Genomic DNA, 19,339 nt, shown 5'->3' on the forward strand with positions numbered 1-19,339 from the left:
AGTAAAGTACAGGTATTTAAGTAGAGTTTTTCAGTAAATGTAATTTGATATTTCCACTACTGTATACCGTTTTAAGGATCAACTCCGACTCCTCACTGAAAGTAAATGCTTTGCTAAAATCCCAACCTGGTTTCTAGCCTGGTCTTCTTACACATGCAGCGCTAAAGTACTTTTTGTAACTTGTTTCGGGATAGAAAACATCGCACAATAAGTGTGTAGTTAAATACACACTTTAATGTCCTGACAGATTATGTGTCTACATTTAATAAGGTGATCCAGTGTTCCCTGTGATGTACAGAAGATATGTAACGGCTCTAAAGTTAGAAACTAGATCATCCAAGCTCCACTTTATAACAAGGCATACTTTGTAAAGGGTTTATACAGTGTAACTCGATTTAATAATGGATAATAAATCATTTATTAATCATGTATTTGTTAACTTATATGTGGTTTTTAATAAACCTGAATCTGCAAAGTAGCTATTATTAAATGTAGTACAATATCTGCCTTTAAAATGTAGTGGAGTAGAAACATAACAATGGAAACATTCATGTAATGTAGAAGTACCTCAAAATTGTAATTAAGTACAGTATTGAGTAAATGTACTTAATTACATTCCACAACTGGCAACCCATGACCTTTGTTAGCCTTTTACTAACATGTATACTTAATGGAGAATTAGACAGCAAGTACATAACAGAGCAACAACATAATTAAACCTGCATTTATACATGTTAGGGGGGGGGGGGAACTCATTCAGGAGATAAAGACCATTTATTTAAAGTCATGTAAGACCAATATTCACTCTCATTTTAGCTCTTTTTTGGTCTCCACCAACTCCTGAGGCAAATATTTAAGTCTTTAAGTTTGGTGCTGAGCAGGTAGTTAACAGGGTGTTTATCAGGTGACGTTTAATACAAAATAAAAGCCTATTAATTACTAACGTGATCATCAGTTAGGTGAATGACTTGTTGGCCTTCATCTTAATGCAGCACAGAAATAAACTGAAGAAGATCCTGACAAGGTCTCAGCCTGGCTCCACCGTCCTGGAGGACACAACCTGGCAACCTAAACATTGTTTATCTGCCACAAAGAAGAAATATTTAGGTGATTATGACAAAATAGTTGCAGATGACCAACTAATCGTCAACATGAATACCGAGTGCGAAGATGGGCGTGATAGTAGGGGGCAGGAAGTGGCCCACCCCACTTTACGCCCTGGCCTTTAATTGGCGTCGTGACTAGTGTGATCCCATTGCAAGATGTTCTATATTGCATTTCTTTTGTTTTTAAAATGTGTAACTATACCTCCTGAGGCGTCATAATGGAATAAAGAACAGTTGTACGTCAATAAATGTATTAATAAATCATGTAACAAGTAAAATAATCAATTTCTTCTATTAGTGTTGGAACCATCATTTAAGGTCATTGAGCTGAAACTCAGTTTATTAATCGCCTACTTTATTATCAAATTATTGTTTTAAGTCATTTTTCAAGCAAACATTCTCTGTTTTCAGCTTCTCACTTGATGATGGGTTAGGGTTAAAGCTTTTCTTTATGCTATATGATATTTAGCTTAATGTCTTCGGGTTTTTGACTGCTGACAAAAACAAGGAATTTAAGACATCGACTTGTGGTTCTGGAAATGATGAACGCTCGTAAACAACCAGATTTATAAGGGATACTTGCAAATCAATATAATTCCCTGCTGGAGGAATCTGTTTCTTATATTTGCTGACACTGTATAGACCAAACAGTTGGATTCAAATACAAATAAACTGCATTTTCTAAGTTAGACTGCTGCAAAAATGTTGGGAAAGCAAAGTCTGAGTATCTTTATCAAGCCTCAATTAGCCTACTTCTTTATAGCATTATGTCTAATTCAGCATAGTGAGGCTTGAAATGACCCCTGGAGTCAGAGCACGGCACCCGGGGAGATAACAGGGTCATAATGGAGGGAAAGAAGTGATATAATGTTAGTGTGATGAAAAGAGGGGGGGGGGGGGGGAGAGAGGAGAGAGAGACCGTGGCCAATGATCTGCAAGCAGAATAACTCAAGTAGAGACACAGAAGAGATTTCATAAAGCCAGTTACTCTCCCCAGGCCGAAAATGCGAGCATGCCACAGAAGATGAGCGGAGATACAAAGCCGGATATGAAGCAAGACGTGATGAAGAGCAGCCAGGTGGTTTAGTCCATTTACTCATTGCATTCATTAGTCCGGGTAATTTCATAGATGCGCACGCGGGTGTTACATGCCATCAAGCGAGGTTTAGATTACAGCATGAAACACCTTTTGTCCTGAATATGATGTCGAAATCCAAGATCCTGCAATAGCGGAGGCTGAGGAGGAACCGGATTGACGGGACGCATGAATTAAACAATCAGCAACATCTCACGTCCCCCCCCCCCCCGGCCCCCCTTAATGTGCTCTAACGGAGGTGTGTGGAGGAGAGAGCGATTCGAGCCCGCAGCCGATGCCCGGAGAAAACAGCAGCCTGTGTGCAGGCAGCTGTGGACGACAGGAAGGTGGTACCCAAGTGTCGGTGTTTATTATCTGGGATCTGACTCCGGAGGCGCGTCGCTGAGGTATGGGCTGCGCTCCCAGTATCCACGTCTCTCAGAGCGGGGTGATCTACTGCCGAGACTCAGACGAATCCAACTCCCCCCACCAGACCACCACCATCTCTCAGGGCACCGCGGCCACGCTACACGGGCTCTTCATCAAGACCGATGCGGCCGAGACCATCCCCTCCGTCATCACCTACCAGAGCCGCCACTCGCGCAACAACTCGTGCCGGGATCGTAAGGAGAACAGCGGGGGACACATCCGCATCGAGGCCGAGACGCAGACCAGCCACACCAGCGTCAAGGTACAGTTTGACTGCAGCTACCACGGTGTGCTGGCACCGTCACAGCATCACCACCGGGTCGTTAGTGGAAATCACACGTGAAGGAGGCCTATCGGTGTGTGTGTGTGTGTGTGTGTGTGTGTGTTTGTTTGTTTGTTACCGGAGGAGGCCTGAGCCTTCTGATCTTTAGTTCGTTCAGTCTCCTCTCGTTCAGTTCTGTATCAGTCCCTCCCTGCAGCCAGCTGTCAGTGGGACAGGGATGATAATATCATGTATTACATATGAAGCGTTATTCCAGTGCTACTCTAGTTGTTTCAAGATTGTTCCCAAAGAGGCAGACAGGTGGGATAACATAATTCATCATTTATTAATACAAATGTTATGCAGTTGGTCATGGATCTGACTTATTTGACTGTAAACTATATCCTTGACAGGACTTTGCCATTTCCCTCTGTAAAGATGTCCAAACAGTAACACTTTACTTTAGCATTTACATGCAATATAGTAGGTTGTAATAAATGTTGTATACCACACGGTAATGCAGTTGTATGCAGATATGAGGAAATATTTAAGTGTAAACAATAATAACTACGAAAAAATATATTATAACTACTTTATTGTCATTTATTATCTGTTTGTCTACTTGTGGGTGCTGGAGGAGAAGTTATTGTTGTGAACAAATATGTTAATAAACACGTATATTTGCTACTTTATAGTGAAATAACAAGTAATAAGCCATTTATTGTATATTTATAAAGAGCAGCGTTAATAAGTGTTGCTGGTGTACTTCATAATAAATGGAGGTGAAACTGTCCCATAATCCCTTCTTTGCACTTCTCTATCAGTTGTCTCTTGAGGCAGTATGTGTGCTATAATAAAAGCATGTTTACAGACTATGTTTATTAACTCAAAGTACAGCCCTGCAGCCCGAGGGAAAGGTTCCCAGAAGCAGAATATATTGTCAGATCAGCAAATCCAATTGGTTCGTTCTTAAGCAACAAAGCACAGAGCGTGTGCCTCTGAGGGCCAAGAGTCAAAGGAGCATCTGTGGTTTGACAACTTGTGTTCTTCCCTAAAAAAAATCAGTTCACCACACAGGACAGTTTTGGGTACTGAGAGAAAGTTGGAAGTTAACAAACTGGGACACATTTGGCACAAGAGAAGCCTAATAAGCTGTTAACCTAATAAACGAAATCATTTGGCCGTGAAGTGAAAACTAAGTTTGTTATTTAGTTAATAACTCTTTACATTCATCATGGGAGATGCTACTTGTAAAAGTCAAAGAAAGCTTAACTCAAAGTGTACTTACTAGCTTTTTCCAAAACGTTCAACCTTATCTCAAGGTCTTCCTCCACGGACAACGTTTGTGATGAAGAAAACTTCTGAAAAAGCTAATAAGTGGTCCTTGAGTGAAGAGTTTTTTGTCTTGTCCAGGGAAAATTAAGTAACTTCCACACGAATAAGTATAATAGTGACTTTTTTACACTTTCATTCAGAGTTAGTGGATTCAGAACCTCCATAACAGATCATAAACTTGCTGTTTACACATCCTTTCATATTATTTGTGAACTTGTTGATGGATCCCTCTCATGAGGGAGCATGTGAACAGATACTTCTTCATATTTATGATGGATCCCCAGAGGATATAGCTGGTTTTGTTAAGAAGTAGTGTAGCAGATGATCATCAGACCCTCAGACTAGATTAACCCATTCAGACCTAGACTTACAAAACAAACACATAATATATGATTTATAAATCTAAAACCTTTTATTTTACTTTTGCTAAACTTTACTTTTGGACCAAAAAAAGGGTATTTTGACCTTTTTGACATTTGTGGATTTTCTTTTTTAATGTTATGTTATTAATATAACTCTGGACTGAGCTTTTAGCATTTAGAGGCTGTTTAATTCTCACATTTCATTCATTTATGGCCAATACTTGTCTCCTCTTGCCCTAATAGGGATCAGCAACCTAAATTAATAGCTTTATAATATTTAGGTTAAGCAAATTAATATGTTTTTATAGATTTATATCAGTAGTTTAGAGTGTGTGTGTGTGTGTGTGTGTGTGTGTGTGTGTGTGTGTGTGTGTGTGTGTGTGTGTGTGTGTGTGTGTGTGTGTGTGTGTGCGTGTGTGTGTGTGTGCGTGTTGGTTTGTCAGCTGTCATCTGCCTTCCCCTGCAGGATCTTGATAAACTGCCAGAGTGTTGATTATGCTCCGGTGTGTGTGTGTGTGTGCATATGTGTGTGTATATGCACAAGGAATTTGTTTACCCCTCTGGTCAGTGTGTCAGGGTGTGAACAGTCCCATGGGAAGGAGCTGGTGCTGGTGGCCTGCACACAGACAACAGACTATTCCTTAGAGAGATACACGTACGTCCACATCAGCTGTTTCTCAAAGTTTCCCTCACTAAACTCACACTTTCCCCACTAAAGATGGAGTTCATTATAAAAACGCTCTTCAGATTAAATATATTTTAATCTGTTTTAGTGTGAACAGGGAACAATTAGCTTTAGGAAAACATTGCCGTACTGTATCTTCTCACACACGGTCGTGGAAGCTGTAATGTGAGGAAAACTCAAAACAATCTGTTGCTTCTAACTCCATCCTGCCGCGTCAGAAGTGGGCGGGACTCAACCTCAACCTATCAAAGCTACACTTCCACTTCTAAGAGGCCTTGCTCAGGCCATGCAGACCTTTGTTAGCTGGAGCGGGCTTCAGAATCTGCTGTCAGTGTTTGGTAGCCGACAGCCTGACTGTAAATTGATCCATTTTGTGTGTAAGTTCTTATTGATTTTATTAAATTGACATTTAGAGTTATTCGTTGTTTTGCAAGTACATAGGCTTAAACTAGATCCAGCTATTAAACAACTTTCTTACAGTCAGTCTTACAGTTTGACTGACGTCTCCGTGCAGCAGCTCAGTAGTAACAGTTAAACTGCTCATCATGCATGATGAAGAGAATTTGCCATTTTTAGTTTCAGCGTCTGAGTGTTGGATGTAAGAGGAGGGGGATGTAAGAGGAGGGGTATGTGAGGAGGGGATGTGAGAGGAGGGGGATGTGAGAGGAGGGGGATGTGAGAGCAGGAATGTCATCCAGACTGTGAAGTGGAAAATAGTTTGAATGTTGGACTGGGACAATTGTTTACATGTGATGAAGTTCCTGTAGGTGTGTGTTTACTTACATGTTATCTCACCGGAGCATAGTCTGAATGTGTCATGCTTCCATGCTCTTTTTTGGTAGTTTTGAAATGTGGTGCATACGAGTGATGAGTTGTACCGGGCGATGGTGGTTGAGTGAGTTCTGCATCTCAAACTGTTGATTTAATTACTTTAGACTCATTCAGATTAGGGATGTCACGACACCGGTGTATCGCGACTCCCGTAATTCAGATGCTGCAGGACGTTTGGGTGATCCAAACCAGATTCATGCAATGCATAACACCTAATAATAATAATAATAATAATAATAATAATAATAATAATAAGCTTTATTTGTATAGCACCTTTCATACAAGAATTGCAGCCCAAAGTGCTTCACAGCAAAAACATAACAATTAGTAAAAGATTAGAGAGAATAAGAGCATTTACAGTACAATAATCACAGTGTTGATGTAAATGAGTGTGAAGTACCATTATAAAAATAGCAGAATTAAAATAGTATAATATAGCAGAATTAAAATTGTATAAAAATAGCTGAATTAAAATAACAGATAAAATAGCAGAATTAAAATAGTATAAAATAACATTGGAAATCATAGTTTCCCTATCTGTGCCGTACTTAATGACCTTACTGCCGGGAAATCACATTCATCACACCATTCTTGTAAATGTTTTTAAACTGTCAGAGCCATATTTTGAAAGCAAATTAGTTTAAAGTGGCACCCTAAGATAAAAAGATATAAAATATCACCATTAAAAGGCTAAAGTAAAGAGATATAAAATATCACCATTAAAAGGCTAAAGTAAAGAGATATAAAATATCACCATTAAAAGGCTAAAGTAAAGAGATATAAAATATCACCATTAAAAGGCTAAAGTAAAGAGATATAAAATATCACCATTAAAAGGCTAAAGTAAAGAGATATAAAATATCACTATTAAAGGCTAAAGTAAAGAGATATAAAATATCACTATTAAAAGGCTAAAGTAAGAGATATAAAATATCACCATTAAAAGGCTAAAGTAAAGAGATATAAAATATCACCATTAAAAGGCTAAAGTAAAGAGATATAAAATATCACCATTAAAAGGCTAAAGTAATGAGATATAAAATATCACCATTAAAAGGCTAAAGTAAAGAGATATAAAATATCACTATTAAAAGGCTAAAGTGAAAAGATATGTTTTTAGTTTACTTTTGAAGATATTGAGCGAGCTTACCTCCCTAATGTCTGCAGGTAAAGTGTTCCATAGCTTTGGTGCATAATTGCTAAAGGCTGCATCTCCAATTTTCTTTTGGATGTTTGTGGGAACATCTAATAAACCAGTAGTGGATGATCGTAATGTTCTTGGGGGCACATAGTTGATTAGAGAGTTGGCAGTGTAACTTGGTGCGGTTCCGTTTAGGGCTTTGTATACAAGAAGGAGGACCTTAAAGTCAATACTAAAAGTTACTGGAAGCCAGTGTAGAGCGGCTAACACTGGACTGATGTGGTCTCTCCTCTTGGTTCTAGTCAGCAGCCTCGCTGCAGCGTTTTGGATGAGCTGAAGTCTCTCCGTTGTTGTTTTTGGGAGGCCGGTAAAGAGTGCATTACAGTAATCGAGTCGGCTTGAGATAAAAGCATGGATTAGTTTTTCAGCATCCTTTTGATTTAGAAATTGTCTAATTTTAGCTATATTTCTAAGGTGGAAGAATGATGTTTTTGTCACCTTGTTTATGTGGGATCTGAGTCTATGATAACACCAAGACTTGTGACTTCAGGTTAAATCCAAGGAGTAAGTTTCCCCATGTAATATCAAATATGAATATACAATATTTAAAGAGTCAGGCAGAATTTAATGGTTACTCATTGAAAAAGGAGTGAAACTGTGAGTACGTACCCTCAACAATATATTTGTATTGTTCATGCCAATGGACAAAAGGGTTAACATCAACAGGTCACCTCTTCATCACAGCTCGAACATGTTCATCATGATGATTTTGGGGAAGTGGCTTTGAATAATTGGCAACATCGCTGAGCGTTTTTCAGTGTGATCATTAAAAAAAATCCGAATTGCTCTTGCTTGCTCCTCCAATGTTACCTGCCCAAGCTTTAACACATGTAACACTATGAGGTGATCAGCTCATTGTTACTTGTGGAAAGAAGTCTAAAGGATAGAGAAGAGGGCAGTAGCAGTGTGCAGACTGAGGCTGACCTGCAGACGGCTACCTGCACTGCAGATGATACCAATCCTTGCTGCAAGGACCGTGATTCCCGTAAACTCCCAGGCCTACTGCTGACTGATGAGTAATGTTACACAATGGAAGCCGACTGCTTGGTATTTATCTGGCAATATACAAAATAAATCTAATAACTGTGGTTCAGATACAGATGAAAGTGACCTAATGCATAGGATCATAAGATTTAGCCCGGCCACAATAACGTCATACTTTATCATTCCTGACTTGTAAACAGACTGTTGAGTTTCAAAGTTACTTACAAGTTGAAGTCTTATACACCCCTCCTTGTCACGTACTCACAATGATTGGACATTGGCCTATAAGTGTAAACAACTTATTTCTGTTCTCCAGCCATAATGTAAACTCACTTGTCATCTTTGTAATCCAACATCATTGTAAACAGTGAAAAAACCATCGAAAGATTACATTAAACATACTGTAACTTTGTTAACTTTATTGCATTCCGAAGCATAAACTGCAATGAGATGGTCGAGCGGGCACAATGAAAGCGATGTTTAATCTGTGTCCTAATGTGTATACAGTATATGCAATGACATGATGTACCTGGGCCCCAGTAAGTCATTAAGGGTTTAGTTATACAGCACATTTTCAAAGCCAACGTTACAAAGTGCTTCACAAAAACAAAGACAATAGCATGAGCGGAAACGACTCCGAGAGGAAGGCAGCGCCACGACAAGAAAAGCTTTATAACGTTAGCAATTAGTTGAAGATCTAAGTCGGAGGTTTTCCAATTTGTGAGAGTTGAAGTAGCGGAGCACTTCCTCCATCGTAGTCTTAACTCCACTGGCTGATCGCTCTCCAAAGTGTTCTCTTTTTCCACCGCCTTCCTTCCTGTTCTGTTTCACATCTGGCTGTTTCGTCCTCAAGTGCAACACAATCTCTCATTTTCTCATGAAGCCAAACCTCAACCCCCCCCCTCTGACATCTTTGGAGTCTGTGCTTCTTGTTGTCACCGGAGCACTCGACACTGATTTAGTCCCCTCAGTCTTTTTTTTTTATCTCAAGCCTTTTGCCTTCGACTCTGAACCACCAGATGCTGCTTGTCTCTCTTACTGACTCCTTTGGCTCATCTCTTACTGGATTGACCTCTTCTGTTTTGCCTCGTCAGACCTCACTGTGATCACTGACAACATGTGACTGATTCCAGCTCAGACTTCCAAGAATCTCTTTGCGCTCGGAGACAAACCATTGTGGCGTGAGGGCCAAATCGACAACAAAGTGCTTAGATGGACGTTCTGTCTCCTTCGGCTTCTTCAGCACTTTAGAAAGATGGACGCTTAGATAGTTGGGTTCATACCCCGGTTTAGGAGTCAAGTTCGGTACAATGAAAAGAATCCTCTTGCTGGGGACTGAGGTTTACCAAAACACATACACAAAGAAATATTAAAATCTGCATAAGAAAGGGACCTTGCTTTTGAAGTAACTCAATCAGGATCACTGCCAAACATTTGACTCATATTAGGTCACATGGCCCAGTATAGTCATAGTGCAGTTTGTGTTTTGCATCATGTTCCCAACACTGATGCTCTCAAATGCTGCACTTTTTTAAATATCTCTGTTGAAGCAACATAGATATATTTGAACCAAAATTAGTCTTTTTCTTCGTCTGTAGCATCCAAAAGCACTTAATGACGTTAGTGGCTGGTGGAGACTGGATGTGGGTTGAAGCCTGTCCACCTTTCAGCCTAATTACTGATGTGTGGTTGAGTCACCAACTCGTGTCTACCTCACCGCTTTAGTCATACAGCGGCTTCTTAGGGACTGAGGGGAGTTTGTGCGTCGCCTGCATTATTATGGAGCTCGTGCCTCCAGTACAATTAACTGAAATCCCCCTCCCCCTTCTTCCTTTGTCTCTCCTCTCTCTTTTTGTGGTTACCTCCAGATATGTTTCTTCAGATGGAAAGAGACTTTAATCTTAAACATTCCCACGTGGGTTATGAGTGTGTGTTTACGAACACGTTGGCCGCATAAACCACACAATGAGAGAAATTACTCACCGACACAGAATTTGCCCCAAAATAACCCTATAACCCTAACCCTAACCCTAACCCTACCTGATGGGTAAATCCTGAGGATGACACGCAGAGATAATGTGGTGTCCACTATGATACAGTACATCGCTGATTCATTGTTTGTTAAAGTGTGTGTGTGTGTGTGTGTGTGTGTGTGTGTGTGTGTGTGTTGTGTGTGTGTGTGTGTGTGTGTGTGTGTGTGTGTGTGTGTGTGTGTGTGTGTGTGTGTGTGTGTGTGTGTGTGTGTGTGTGTGTACGCACATGTAGCTGAGTTGCTTATTCGCTAAGAGGCCTGCTGGAGCTCCCCAGAAGGAAAACACTTGCATATATGCAGCTCAGTGTGTGATGCTCCTGCAGCAGGATTATGCAAGTGAGTTCAATCTGTGTCTGTCTGCTAATACCTTCTAAAGAGGTTTGCAGTGGACAGCTCCATTCTGGGAGGCTAATACTGCATGTGAATATCCACATCTACAGCGCAGGAGAGGCAATCTAAAGCGGGAAGAAGCCGGATGTACTGATACTTGTTGCTTCAGGAGGCTGCTGCTGTTTTACGAGGACACACTTGTCTTATTGCTGGACTCTTAAAACTGAAAGAGGGGAGTAAGAGAGGAGATTAAAGGTGTTGAGGGGTCAGACAGGTCCTGCAAGATAATAGCAATATGCCAATATGCTTCTGGACATGAATGGTAAAATGGTAAGAAGTGTTTTTAGCTTCTTTTGCTTTGTGTGTGTTTTGTGTTTTGTTTGTGATTCACATGTCGTGTCATCTGTTGCCTGCAGGTTTCAGCTACAGAAGAATGTGTAGGACCCATGAAGCTGACTCAAGAGCCCATTCAGGTAAGAGACTTTAACATCTGGGAAACAAATCCTAATTTCTATGTAACTTTATTGACCAGGTTGAATTTAAAGCTGCAACTAAAGATTATTTTCATTATTGATTAATCAGAAGATTTTTTTTATGATTAATTGTTTAGTAAATCGTCAAAAACCCATCTCAACTTAGATAGACGTCTTCAAATGTCGTGTTTAGTTCGACCAAAACATTTAAAATAAATAAAATAATCCCCAAAGATTAACTTTACAATGATATGCGACAAAGAAAACCTCATTGTGTCTCCTGAAAGGCTGGAATCATTTCCACTAACACGACTGTTTATACTCATGGGACTTTGCTTTAAGTTTGTTTGAAATGGTTTCGTTAACTTTAATATGATCCACCGCCTGTGTTATATTGTAGGAGGATGTTTACATAAGATAATATTACAATATTAAACAATAGGTTCACACTTTTCTGTCTTAAAACAATAGTCAGGTGCCCATGTGAACGTTGAACAAGGTTTTACTTTGAATATTAATGAATAGATCCCTTTATAAGTGATTGTAATGTTACTAATGATGAACAAAACCACACTTCAACACTAAACTGTATGAGATATCTTCCTTTTGAAAATTCAGAACCGATCCTTTAAAGACTTTCTCCCCTAGTTTGTGTTGTGTGGATTTAAAATGTATAACTTATGGATAGTTTGAATCTTCTGCGTCTTCTTGTAAAACGTCCCAGAAGTGGAATCCACAGTATAAACCGTATTACATTGTAGCACCTTTGTGTTGATCTGAGCATACTTTCATTAAGTGTGCATGCATGGCTTTGAGAGAATATTGTATTTGTTGTCCGTCATCTGTGGTGTCAGTCCTGCTGGGATCTTGCCCTTCAAGAATTTGGGAATATTGCAAGGTTAGGTAAGGCTGAGTCAGGGATTGTCTGTACTCATCCTCTGGTTAGGGATTAGGCCATGTGCTGGTCAGATTTATCCTTATGTAACAAAGAAACTAAGAGTTGCTGCAGGTTACCAGCTGGTTGCAGGTACGACAAAGCATTCCTCTGTTCTGCCAGTCCTTACCTCAGCAATCATCTGCTTTATTGGATGCTTTGACTACATTTGCTTGAGTTTGTGCTGGGCTGGTTTGTCCAACCTCCAAGGGTTTCTGAGTTTAGCTCAGTTCCTACTCCAGTGCAGTGATGTGAGAGGCCTGGCATGTTCCTGCTGAGCTACAGTATCCTGCTCTTTCCCTTTGCCCCTTCTCCACCTCTTTATTCACTCTGCCAAATTGCATCGCACCAGGAATCTGTGGCAGCGTGCAGGCAGGTGGAGGGACCAGGGGCTTTATTAAAAAGCCTTCTTAGACCTTGTCTAATAAAGCCCTTAAACTGCCCTCCCAAAGTTGTACCTCCAGCCTTCTGCTGGATCCATGACCTAACCCGCCCCCCTCCTGCTGCACTCCCTGCACTATACATATATATATATATATATATATATATATATATATATATATATATATATATATATATATATATATATATATATATATATATATATATATATATATATATATATATATATATATATATATATATATAAACTATAGTGAAAACTCACTACATATATATATGTTTAGTGAGTTTTCTGCCTCACAGCCCTGGAGAGTTTCAAGCTCTCCAGAAACCTCCGCCTTCAGTTTATCTAGTGATTCATGTGTTTCACTCGTTCATTACTCAGATACGTTAAGGTAACACACATTTTTATATTTCTCACACATGTCGCTGTGGTGTTTATATATCTTTTTGAACAATCTAAAAGTTTTATCATTCTGCTACTTTAACTTAAGAAAAATGACATGAATATGAACATGTTATTAAAGCTGAAACTAGTCAATTAATCAATTAATAGAGCTTATTAATTGGCAAAGAATGTACAATGTGTTTATTAGTTAAGGTAACATTTAAAACAGTGAAAACATGTTTTCTGACTCTTTTATGGTATTAAACAGAATATCTTTTTAATTAAACAATTTGAATCAACCTTTTCTCACTGTTCTCACATGTTATAGACCAAACGAATAACTGATTAAATATCCAGCAGATCTTCCAGATGCAATGCAGAGCAAACAACTGAAACCTTTGAAGCATCCTGGCACTCCAACAATGCAATAAATCCACTTTAAGTGCCAAATCATTGCAAGGGTCTAACGATGCAAAGGAGGGCTGGGTGCTGACGGGTTAACAGCTTGATTTATATCTGAAGTGCTTTATAGCCTGTAAAGTATGATACAGTACAGTTTTTACATATACAAAATAATCTTAAATCAAGATCCACTTACCAGCTTTTACTGCAGCGACTCTTTGAGTTATCAATCATTGAATCTCAATATAATGTTTGTATGTAACAGTGAAAAATCCCCAATATAATCCCTTAAAGTCCAAATTAACATATTTAAACTGATTGTTTTATTGAATAAAGTGCAAAACCCAAAGATTTTTGGCTTTTTTTGTTGTTGTTTTGCTTAAAACTTGACTTAAAGTGATTCATCATTTATCAAAATTACAGCTGATTAATGTTTTTGTTGATATAAAGTTGGGACTTTTACGTGTCTTATCACAAAGCACACAAAATGTATAAATTACACAGTAAAGAAAAGTAATTATGTCTAAATGTCTTAATATTTTAATTGAACAGATGCATCCGACCCAAAATCTGACTGTAAAATGACCTAAAACGTTCTGCACGTTGTCGATCACTTGCAGGTAAAATTCATTTAGAAAAACAGCGCTTGCACCGTGCATAGACATCCCATAAATCAGAGCACACCAGCAGCACCTTCCTGGAATCTACTACCACAAATTAAGGTCAATGAGCTTATACCTAACATTTTAAATAAAGTGCCCTATTGATACGTGTCGCATAACAGCATTAAAAGCTAAATCCTGACACATTATGTCGACTGCTCTCCTTTAGATAAACTCTGATACTCTCAGACTCTGTTACGCTCTCACACAGATAAAGTCCTCAAAGCGTGTTAGCCCGATGACACCCCCTCTGTGTTTGGGAATCTCCTAACGTTCATGTGCAAACATGGCGGATTAACCTCTGAACTCTGAAAATGTGAGTCAGCTCGCAGCAGCCGTCGGGGATAAGTCTCCGTGCCAACTAACTGTACTGTGTTTTCATGCAAACCAGGAAGTGACCGTGTTGTTTGTGTCGCTACATGTATATACTGTATTAATGACACTGAAACAGGAACATGTTCTTATTTTAATCTTCACATTTTGATGCTAAGCTTTCAGTTTCTTTCACCGATGACGTCTGATTTCTTCTTCTCTTATTAAACTGTAGCTCAGAGGTATCTTTGTCTCTTCCTGTCAGGTTGTACAGCGTTTTGTTCTCCATGTACAAAACAAACCCTTCATACAAATATATTTGTGAAGAGGAATTTCTACAAACTTAAAGCATGTTTACTTTAAAGACGCTGTCACCAGGTGACTCCTTCTTGTGATGGAGTGCAGCCATGTGTTTTAAATGTGTTCAGTTGGGGTATTAAGATCTCCGCCTCTTACCAGGCTCATCGCTGGTGACATATTTGGGTAGCAGGTCAGAGATCTGTGCAGCCGGCGTCGTCCCAGGGTCGACTGGGTACTGTGTGTGTGGAATTTCACATGTTCGCACCATGGTCACACAAAGCAGTGCCATGGTTACACAAGCCAGCACGGGATCAAAGACTGTGGACTTTCACAAGCACTCACCAACACCAGCTCATTTTCTCCCTCTGTCCTCTTTTACATCTTCTTTTGCCGTTCTCACCTGTTCTTTTTCTAGACTCCAGTCCGTCTTATCTCCAGGTGTGGAGGACTACTTGGATAGAAAGACTGTCTTACTGATTTTAAAACTATACAGGAAGTGTGCGTCTACTCTTTTCCCTATCTCTCTCTCTCTCTCTCTCTCTCTCTCTCTCTCTCTCTCTCTCTCTCTCTCTCTCTCTCTCTCTCTGTCTCTCTCTCTCTGCTCCTCTATGCTCTCCCTCTGTCACTCTATCCTTTGTTGTCCTTAGAGGGAGTCAAGAGGTGATGCTGCTGCGAGGCAAAGCTGAGTACTGTTGCTTTTGGCTGCATCCCAGCTGTGTGTGTGTGTGTGTGTGTGTGTGTGCACGTGTCTCTACTGTTTGTGTCTCTTCCTGTGTTGTATTTCCTCACCACTTTACCAAAGGTGGCTGGCGTGTTTGTGGTCAAAACACAGTGTGGGATCAAAAAGTCTGCGCTCTGCAGGCTCCACGTCTGCTGGTGTGAAACACAGCTTTCAGTTGTGATTATGTGCTGCTCAGTTTTTATATTGATGGAATAATTCAGCGAGAGAAGACATGACATTTATATGATGAGGTCTGTTTGATCTGTTGTTTTTTAATACCCCCTATTGAGAGTTATGGTGGGGGGGGGGGGGGAGTTGGAGTCTTTCCCAGCATGCAATGAGCAAAAGGCATTGAGGCGCCCAGCACAGGCGGCCAGCGTATCACAGGGGAAACAAGCAGATGGATGAACACACTCACAATTATGGACAGTTCATAGTCTTCAAATCCCCTGAGCTGCGTCTGTCACGTGACTGTGGGAGGAAAGCCACATGTTCTCAGAGAGAAGATACAAACTGAAACAGGATTCTTGCGTTACTGTAAATTATTTATTTTTGATTTATAGTTTTGTTATTTTAAATGTATTTGTTCATCTGGTGAGGGAGGGGGGGGGGGGAGTCACCCAGTTGCAGTGTTTAATATGACTGACCAGCAGGAGACAGAGAGGGGGGGTGGGCTGGAAAACAACATGTTTTTGTACCATAAATATTGTTGCTGTCACGTAATACATGTTTCCAAAGAAATATTTGAGAAAAAAGAAGGAAGGTCAAGATTCAACCACGTCAGCAGAATATTGTTACTTCATCTCATTAATCAATATCAAACGTATGATTTTTTGTATTCATAACCTTAAATGTTAATCTTTTAAGACATCTGATAAGCTCTTGATAATATAAATTACACTAAATGCTTGTGGTTTTCATCCATTCATCGAGTAATCCACTCATTATGAATAGTACTGGTAAGTAAGAATATTCCGGATACAATTCCCCACATAGAACTATAGCCCACGCTCAAAAGGGTTAAATATCTCTGAGCTCTGCTCTCAATCTAATCGCAGATTTAAGTTTTCTTTAAAGAAGGTCGACAGATCAGTTCCTGTATTAAGCAGTAACCTTGGTCGTACTGGAGCCTTGGTGTCAGAATTGTATATTCCAGCTGAAGTCTGGTTCTCGGATGTCTGCTGTTCTGGAGAATGTCCTGTCTGAGTAGTAAATGTAGTGAGGACCTACTAACATAGATATCCTATAATTATCACCGTAGTAGCAGCACTATCTCACCCAGGCGTCCATTCCTGCCTCGTCTCCTCTCAGGTCCTGCTGGTGTTCGCCAAGGAGGACAGCCAGAGCGATGCCTTCTGGTGGGCCTGCGACCGCGCTGGGTTCAGGTGTAACATCGCACGGACGCCCGATTCTGCCGTGGAGTGTTTCCTGGACAAGCACCATGAGATCATAGTCATCGATGGACGCCACTCGCGCTACTTTGAGCCTGAAGCTGTCTGCAGGTGAGCCTTACCTGTGTCTCTGCTGCCGCACAGCCGGTTAGCTTAGCTTAGCACAAATACTGGACATAAAGGGAACAGCTAGCCCGGCTCTGTCCAGATGTAGCAACATCCACCTTCCGGTAGGGCTGGGGAGTATAACGATTGTATATCAATATCGTGGTACGAGACTAGTTATTGTCTTAGATTTTGGAAATGGTCATTTGGCATAAGCGTGGTCTTTTCCTGGTTTTAAAAGTTGCATAACAGTAAAGTGATGCAGTTTTCTGAACTGGTGCTTTATTTCTCAAAATGTCATTGTGTAAGTAGTTTTGTGAAAGCACCAATGGTCAACCCTACAATCTACAGTCACAATATCAAAGTATTAGGTCAAAAATGTCGTTATATTTTCTCCATATCTCCCAACGCCTCTAAAGTTCTCTAATCAACAGATGTCCAACAAAGAAATAGTGTTAACTTAAGTTGTACTGTGTCATGAGTTAGACATTTACGAACATTTGGACGAAGACAGTTTATCAGTCTCTATGCTAAGCTAAGCTAAGCTAACCATCTGCTAGCTTAATTTTTACCGTACAGAGTCTGACGTCAATCTTTTCGTCTTACTCTTGGTAAGAAAGTAAATAAGCGTATTTCCCAAAAAGTCAACATATTCCTTTACGCACCTAATTCCTCTGTGGTTCTTCAAAGAAGTGTAACTGGCACAGCAACATGGCTTCTTTTCTGTTGCTGTTTTCAGACCACCATGCATGTTTGACATTAAACAAAGAGTTTGAAAGGGTCAGGTCATTTCTTACAACAAAGATCATGTAATACTTCACTTCCACAAAAACAAGCAATACTTCAATTATGAGGTTTTACCTTCAACCTGTGAAATACTAGAATGTCCAGATTTCAGTCTTAATGCAGCTGAAGTGTAAAAAGCTTCGGGACACTGCATTGGAGGGCTCGTTGGCGCCATCTGGTGTTCAATGGCACTGCAGATATCTGTAACTTGAAGCTGCACATTGAATTGCTGTAGTCTGGTGCTCTAATTGTTGCTCAATTCAGTGTTTTACTCTAAAAAAGAAGAAGCAGTGGACGCTGGATGTTACAATTCACAAGTGGCTATTTAGTAGATTGGCACTCGAGTGAACCTGAACTACAGATTGTGAGTTTGTTTGTTGATGTGAAAGCTGGATTTTAGCTCAGGGGAACCAAGAGTAGTACACACACAGAAGCCTTTCTTTCTTTCTTTCTTTCTTTCTTTCTTGCCCCTGGCCACTTTTCAGAAGCCTCTTTTGATTGTAGAATAACTTCTTCCTTGTTCTTGCCAGGTGTTAGTTAAGTTCATTTTAGCAATACTGGTCCGTTCTAAGATTTATTTAGGAAGTATTTCCAGTCCAATATCTTATCTCTGATTATTACAAATGACTACTAAAAAGCTGGATTCTTCTGCCTTTTGACGTCTACGAACAGAGGACTTGTGTTAGGAGCATTGAAACAGGGATGCTCATGGGTCAAAGTGTTGAATGGTTTTCTTAATGCTGTGTGGATACCCTCCAGGCGTCATTACAAGCTCTGTAAAGACCTTTTATTTATGTCTTAACATCCGTGCTTTTCAGTTGTGGTGTTCAGCTGGTGCATATTCCTCATTATTGTTTTGCTAAGACTGCTTCTGTGTTTATCTCTGTCATGAGTTTTGCAGACTTCGGGGCTGAAGTTATTGTTGGATCCAAAGTTCGTGGACGCACCACCATACATTTTGTGGAGTTGATTTATTATAAGTGCTTCATTATTACCGCAAGTACAGGAACAGATCCATTTGTCTCTCCCGTCTCCTGATTACCACAGTTTGGCAGCTGCTACCTCGCTCCTTTTCCTCGTCACTGTTTTTTCTTTCCCTTCCACAACCCCCACGATGATCTCTGCCATCATCTACTCCCTCTGTTCCTCCTCTCATCCTCCATCACTGTCCCCCCCCACCCGGGACACTTTCCCGTACATCCTGCCAGCAGTGTGGCTTCGTGGCCGAACCTCTGAATCACATGTTGTGTTTGGTGTTTCTGTTTTAAAGCACAGAAACGTTCTGTTCCTTCTTTTGTGGTAATGACATCACCCCCAATCTGCCCACATATTTATCCTGGACCTGAGTCCAAGACACTTCTCATGAGCTCAACGTGTGGATGAAATGAACTCCTGTTGACTTTTCATTTCCAGGTTGATTCGCGCCACAAAGCCCTCCGAAAACACAGTTATTCTGGCTGTCCTGCCACAGAAGTAAGTTTGATTCTTTACCTTTTTGTAGACTTTAAAATCCTCCCTGTTTCTCTGTGTTTTGTGTGATTTATGCCTTAAAATCTTGGCTTGGCTTTAAATCTTAAGTGTATATTTCTGAAAAGGATCAAAGAAGAAAACACAGGTAGTATTTATTGAGAGTTTAACACTCAAAAACTCAGCTACTGTCCATTTCAAGAGTCGTGTCAGACCTTCCTTTTGGCCGTTTTCCCCCATGACGATGTTAAATTTAACCATGAATGAAAACTTAACACTTCCTCCAATTTCCACATTATAAGTTACAGCCTTCCCTTTAAAAACGCCTGTATATAGTTTACATTTTATGGCCTGTTTTTGCACA

At 40.1% G+C, this 19,339-nt stretch overlaps 1 protein-coding gene across 1 annotated transcript in view; it reads left to right on the plus strand.

Annotated features, from left to right (window-relative positions):
- Positions 1–2,110: 2,110 nt before the first annotated feature.
- The window catches only part of pde8b (phosphodiesterase 8B), a 34,204-nt gene continuing 16,975 nt past the window's right edge, over positions 2,111–19,339 (plus strand). The window contains 4 exon segments of the mRNA XM_029445080.1: positions 2,111–2,872; positions 11,049–11,105; positions 16,538–16,728; positions 18,922–18,981. Of these exon segments, the coding sequence (XP_029300940.1) occupies positions 2,591–2,872; positions 11,049–11,105; positions 16,538–16,728; positions 18,922–18,981 (590 nt within the window). The 5' untranslated portion in view covers positions 2,111–2,590.

This window comes from Cottoperca gobio, chromosome 12, assembly GCF_900634415.1.
Source record: "Cottoperca gobio chromosome 12, fCotGob3.1, whole genome shotgun sequence".
Classification (NCBI taxonomy): domain Eukaryota; kingdom Metazoa; phylum Chordata; class Actinopteri; order Perciformes; family Bovichtidae; genus Cottoperca; species Cottoperca gobio.